This window comes from Rhincodon typus, chromosome 9 (assembly GCF_021869965.1).
Source record: "Rhincodon typus isolate 14 chromosome 9, sRhiTyp1.1, whole genome shotgun sequence".
NCBI classification, from domain to species: Eukaryota; Metazoa; Chordata; class Chondrichthyes; order Orectolobiformes; family Rhincodontidae; genus Rhincodon; species Rhincodon typus.
Window position 1 is genome coordinate 12,585,190 of NC_063340.1, and position 6,414 is coordinate 12,591,603.

General features: G+C 42.5%; 1 protein-coding gene across 1 annotated transcript; it reads left to right on the forward strand.

Annotated features, from left to right (window-relative positions):
* Nucleotides 1-1,871: 1,871 nt before the first annotated feature.
* On the forward strand, nt 1,872-3,475 carry LOC109932693 (homeobox protein Nkx-2.4). Its single transcript, XM_020531839.2, has 2 exons — nt 1,872-2,244; nt 2,811-3,475. The coding sequence occupies exons 1-2, from the start codon at nt 1,872-1,874 to the stop codon at nt 3,473-3,475; spliced, it is 1,038 nt and encodes a 345-aa protein (XP_020387428.1).
* Nucleotides 3,476-6,414: the final 2,939 nt, after the last annotated feature.

A 6,414-nucleotide genomic window follows, 5' to 3' on the forward strand; every position in this document is an offset into this window, starting at 1 on the left:
TTTAGCCGCGGCGATTTTAACATACTTCGCTGGTAATTTTCACAATCACCGGTTCTACACTGCAGGATATATAAGTAGGAAAACACCCAGAGACTGCTGAACTTCTAAAACATCTCTCAAAATAAAGGAAATGCTGCACCAGGCATAACATCTCCGCCCAGTTACCCTTTCTAAAGAAACTGGCGAATGCTGAACAATTTCTTCAGCATTTTTCGAATGCAGAACTGGCCCAGCAAATGTTGTATGGCTGAGTTCATCTCCAATTAACTAATACAGCTAACTCGGTTGGAATTGGTCAGAATAATGACTCAAACTTAGAAACATTTCTCACAACCGCCCACTTTTATTCCACTCCAATACCTTAAACAAATCAAAAACCTATTGTTGGGAAACGCGCCTTGATAAATCGTTTCTGCTGCTGAACGTTCTGATTTTAATTATAAGGATGGTGCGTTTCAACTAAAATGTTTTGCTTTATGTAATCGGTTCCTTAAATGAAGTGCGGCTTTGTTGATGAAGGCTTCGGGGCAGGTAGCAGTGCGGTCGGTACTCGGCCTAATGGTTGTGTCATTTTGTTCTTGAATTGCCAACGCTCCCTAGCCCTCTTAAGATGTACTTCAAACATTCCTAAGTGATATTCCTATGACCGAAACCTTCCTACAGATTTGCTGGGAGTAGCTTTAAATGTATAGAGAGAGAATAAAGTACATGCATAACATCTTAGGGAATTTCTGCCTTAGAAAGTTGCATCATTTAGAATAAATGGAGGACATTTTGTGTAGCATTTGCTGTGCTAATGATCTAATAACAACTGACTGTTTAACAGTAGTCTTCAATTTTGTTGTATCACTTCCCTATTTCAGTCAAACTAAGAGCAGGGAGCATCTTCGTACGATTTGATTTTTCCATGTAGTCAGCTCGTGACTCGGGGAATTTTTTATTTAAAAGTGTTCCCTCTTTTCTGTTCGGCTTCTTTCCCCCCCCACAAGCAGTTGGCAAACGCGCAGTTACATACTGAGAGTGATGCTGTTATGTGCTCACGCGCATAAAATGAGCCAAAGATTAAATCAAAGGTGCCACTCGTAATTATACTGTAGGAAGGAAACACAACTAAGATGAGACAGAGTGTACAACAAAGTCTAAATATCCACCCCTTACTTTCGATGCATGGGATTACTTATTTGCAAGAACGCCTCAGCAGCAGCAACCTGATGCTTTTAAGATGCATGTATTAGGTACTTCTACAAAAGGGAAGACCGCACATTCCATCTATTTGACTAAGCGTCCTGGTGCTGTTCCTTGCAGTGAATAGCTCTTTTAGCTAATAGATATTTCGAGTCCCAGGGCAGGGCAAAAGACCAACTAATAGCAGCCAACAAACTCTCAGTTTTCAAGAAAATTGGATACACATTAATGAGTAAACCTCAATTACAGTATGTGAAAGTTCGCCATTTCCTGTTACTCTGTGGAACATCACGATGCGCGTTAGTCTGATATATATCAAAGGTGTTACATTAGAGTCCAGAAGCGCTCAAAAAGTATTTAATCAAGTTTTATCCTGGCATCACGTTTATCTGAATATGGACCTACCTACATTTACCTCAATTATCCTGGTAAAGATGTCAAGCACTATTGTTTGCTCATTTCGACCGATGCTCCTCCCCCAGGGCTCTGTCGTAAACCTGGCGCCTGGCTAAAATAAATCAAAGACAAGAGGATTCGGGGCTCGCCTCCTCCAAAGCCGATCAATCGGATCTCAGGCGGACTCCAAAACATCCTCTTACGTCGACATCCACAAGAGGAGCGAGAGAGGGAGAGCTGAGCGCGGCACACGGGTAGATCCTCTCAAACCATTTTACCTGCTCTAAATCATGTCGTTGAGCCCAAAGCACACAACGCCTTTTTCAGTGACAGACATCCTGAGCCCGATTGAGGAGACCTACAAGAAGTTTGGTGGCATGGACGGCGCTGGCAACCTCGGTTCTCCTCTGGGGGGCTACCGTCAAGCCCAGGTCTCCCAGTCCAGCATGCAGCAACACACCATGGGACATAACGCAACGGTGGCGACCACTTACCATATGCCGCACGGCGTCTCTCAGTTTTCACACGGGGCCATGGGAGGCTACTGCAACGGGAGTATTGGCAACATGGGGGAACTGCCCTCATACCAGGACACCATGAGGAACAGCGCTACAGGGAGTGGCTGGTACGGCGGTACGAACCCGGATCCCAGATATTCAACAAGTAAGATTCCCTCAAATAGAAGTTTTCTCTCAATTTCACTATGATTTCGACTTGGCTTAGTGGCGGAGTTTGTTTGAAATAGATTCTTTTCGGGGAGAGAAGGAGCTGTGTGATAAACTTAATGTAGATGTTCATTGGGGGTAATATTTCACTCCCTAACTCTGACTAATAAGCTATCCATCGTTTTAATGCCAAGTCGAAGAAATTTTAGCAGATAGCTGAGCATGTTTGCAAGACAACTCGACTATGCTTAACTTCAGAAACAACCCGAGCAGGTCAGGCCCTATGAAATTATTCTACATGTCAACATAATTTTTTTTTGATGTGGCATATTTGTGCAGATGGTATTTAGGACTGGAATAATCAAGTCAATTAATGTTTATTTAACATTATTAATGTATAATTTTGTTCAGGAAATAAATAAAGTATAGGGTATGGACGATTAAGTATTGTGTAAATGACAGAACTGCTTTGTAAGAATGTAGATGATTAGTCTGAGTAAAATTTCTACCTCCCGGTATTTTTTTTTAATCAGAACCATTTCTTTCATTGAAATGTTTCTTTAGTCTCCCGCTTCATGGGGACATCTTCAGGGATGAACATGTCTGGAATGGGGACTTTAGCGGGAATGACAGATTCCGCCAAACCTATGGCACCTTTACACGCAGCGCCAAGGAGAAAGAGAAGAGTATTGTTCTCTCAGGCCCAAGTCTACGAGCTGGAGCGACGCTTCAAACAGCAAAAGTACCTCTCCGCTCCCGAGAGAGAACACCTGGCGAGCATGATTCACCTCACCCCGACCCAGGTCAAGATCTGGTTCCAAAACCATCGCTACAAGATGAAACGCCAGGCCAAAGACAAGGCTACTCAACAAATGCAGCAGGAGAATAACCTGTGTCAACAGCAACAGTCTCCCAGGAGGGTAGCCGTGCCAGTGCTTGTGAAAGACGGTAAGCCCTGTCAAAACGGCTCCAGCACCCCTACCCCCAGCCAACAAGCACAGCAGCAACAGGGCGCCAATGGGATCCTCCCAGTCGCCAGCACCACTATCTCTCAGCAACAGAATCAACAAGTGAATTCACTCGCTCAAACCCAAGATCTCGCCCAAGTGTCGCCAAACTCATCGTCTATTCACAATTCGGTCACTAACATGTCTCAAATGGACACGGCTACTGCAGACTACACGGGTAACATGGTGAATCCTGGCCTGCTGTACGGTCGGACCTGGTAGAATTTCCTTACCAAGGCACGAGTGGAGATGGGTGAGACATTTGTAAAAGGTTTGGACTGGCAAACTTTGCAACACATACCCAGAACTGCAGCTCTCGGGTTCTTTTGGACGTGTTCTTTTCTGAAATCTGAGGAACAATTGACATGCAACATAATGTTAACTTGGAGCCCTCTCAGACTTTGGGAAAAGACGCCGCAACATATAAATTTAAAAGAAAAACTGTGACCATTTGGATTTGCTTAGACTGTTGTGTAATTGTAGTTAACAAGTTGTTGAATTGGATCGGGAATGCTGTTCCAAATTCCGGGGAGTCAACACGACTATATACCAGGTAGAACAATGAAGTGCGAAATACTAATTCATCCATGGCCCAGCAGTGTTCTACTGGAAACACTAATACCTTTCAGATCTTGTTGCGAATTAGCTGTACATTCTTGTAAATTAATCTCTGGATTGTGCAGTCAGTTCGATGTGGTAGTTTAATGATTCAAGCCTGAATTATATACCCTTCAGAGTTTGGTTAATTTAAAACAAGGAGCAGATTGCTGATGTAAAACTGTTTTTTATATATAAAATGAAAAAAAAATCAGCATTAATGCTTCAAGCATAAATAAAGTCCTAGGTTTAAGGGAATGTGCTTGAGACCGACAAATTGAACTGTGGTTTAAAACTGGTGTGATATAGAAAGCGGCATAATGGCCACAATATTAGAGTGTAATCTGGCGGGGGGGATTTAAGGAATAAATAGCATGAAAGGAAAACTGTTTCACAATAATTTGCCTCGATTGTTACTATTAGAACCAGCTAAAAAGCAATGCGGTTAGCAATTTGGAATTGCCGTGTTATCTATGAGCTCCATCGCTGCATCCAGACGGTCTATAATCCGTTTCGAACGACCATCGCCTTTAACTAGGCACCCTGGACATGCCGTACCAAAGCGGCTTTTACTGTCAATGGGATCTAACGCGATTTTGAAGAGTTTTTTTAGTGGGATTCCGAAACATGCTCAGGATATCACGGGTCTCTCGTGACATTGTTTCCAACTCAGCATATTTTTCGGGGGATGGTATTGTTTATTTAAGTTAAACACAGGAAATGGACAGCCAGAAAAGAAACGTGGCTTCGTTTAAATATTTCCATATTTATAATTGAACAAGCTTTACAAAGAGACTGATGCAAAATCTACACATTATTGACATTGTTCTCACCTCGATGTCGGTTCGTCTATGGTTGACATTTATGTCAATGGGGAATTTTAGGTCTTGTTATTTATTATAACGTTTTTAAAATTCATTGAAAATGTCAAACGTATTTTTCATCAAATGCATACTCTCGCACAGTTAGAATAGAAAAAAAAGCGGGTCATTTTTATTAAGAATGACGGTCGACCGGTTGTAAAATAAACTGTCATGAAATCGCTAAATGCACACACGGGATGATCTCACGGCCGAATTATGTTGCCGCATTTGGCTGATTGCAAAATTGTTGAAATGTTGCTTCTGTTTCAACCCGTTAATAAATTTCTCTCTCTCTGTTTGTAAATTCCATCGCGAAAACTGCATGGATTCCGATAAGCCGGAATCATCCAAATTCCTGGGAATTGAAATTTGATTAAAACACCAACAGGGAAGAGAAGCGCCGTTGTCATCGCGCTGTTGAAGCGGGCAAGATCGGCGCTGACCATTACGGCCCATCGCGCGTTTCTCGGTCTCAGCGTCGGCGACTGTACCTTACAGTTTCCACAAGGGACCCGCTATGACTACAACAGTGAGTGCTGTCTCTTTAGGCTTAACAAGGGAGGGCTCAATAAATAACATACCTGGCTGTTGACCTGCAAACGTTCTGACTGCTTTTATTTAGATGGGTCTATAGCAGAGCTGCTCGGGCTGGTTCACAAATTTTTTTTAAAGCCGAAAAATGGGGGAAACACGTGAACGCGTTTCGAACAGAAATTCGTTCGAATTATTTATCTTGTTTCCAAATAACCGCGCGATATATTTTTTTTGTTCACCCTAAGCACGCTCTTTTTGTCAGGTAAAAGAAAACGATCAAACAGTACATTGATTCCAGATCCTGTGTGGCAGTGTTAAGACTCAATTTTAATTGTTCACTTAAATGATTAATAAACGAATTCCAGGCAAAAAAAAAGTACTTGTGACATTGGTTGGGAGGCCCCACTGGTGAACAGCTCAATCCGTTTGTTCTCTCAATAGTGTTGAACTCTAACCAGCTTCACAATGGGGAAAAACTTGTTAAAACCCAGGTCACTCTACATCGGTCAAACTTTCAACCGGAGTAGGTATCTCATAGAGTCACTTCGATGTTCTGGGAATAGCCTCTGTGAGGTACATAAAATTTTGGTTTCCCGTCACATTTAACAGCAGTAATTTCCTGAAGGCACAGCCCTACCGAAGGTTAATTTTTTCCTCTCTCTCAATTAATTGTCTTATCCTCAGAAGACGAACGTTCTCGACAAATCTCGAATGCATTTACTTATTATAATTTGATGGGTTTTTTTTCTATATAATAAAGTCCCGCTATAAACATACCTCTTCGATTTGGAAGAGCAATACTCCTCCTTTGTAAAGCAAACGCGTGGTTCGCGTTCTCAAATCGACCTAATATACATTCAAATTAGACTTCCAAATGCTTTTGTGTCTGAAGACAAAATGGAAAGCACCACTCCTTAACCTTTACATCGGCGCGGAGGTGTCAAGGGAGCAGTACTCCAACCACGTTCAGCTTCCGATGTAGCATTATTCGGTGTTCGGGCTGTATTATTTGCTTTGGCGTGTTACTGCACAGTTACTTTGGACCTGCTGGTATTTCTGGTTCTGCTCAGGCTGCGTGCGCCTTTCTCCGGTAACCAAAGGCGATGGCGTGAGATGCCTCTGATCTGTATTCGCGTTGCAGAATCAACATAAACAGACCCTACAATA

Coding starts and splice junctions, on each gene's coding strand:
- LOC109932693 (XM_020531839.2), top strand. CDS start 1,872: ATGTCGTTGAGCCCAAAGCACACAACGCCTTTTTCAGTGACAGACATC. Junction 2,245..2,810: donor GGATCCCAGATATTCAACAA/GTAAGATTCCCT, acceptor ATGTTTCTTTAG/TCTCCCGCTTCATGGGGACA.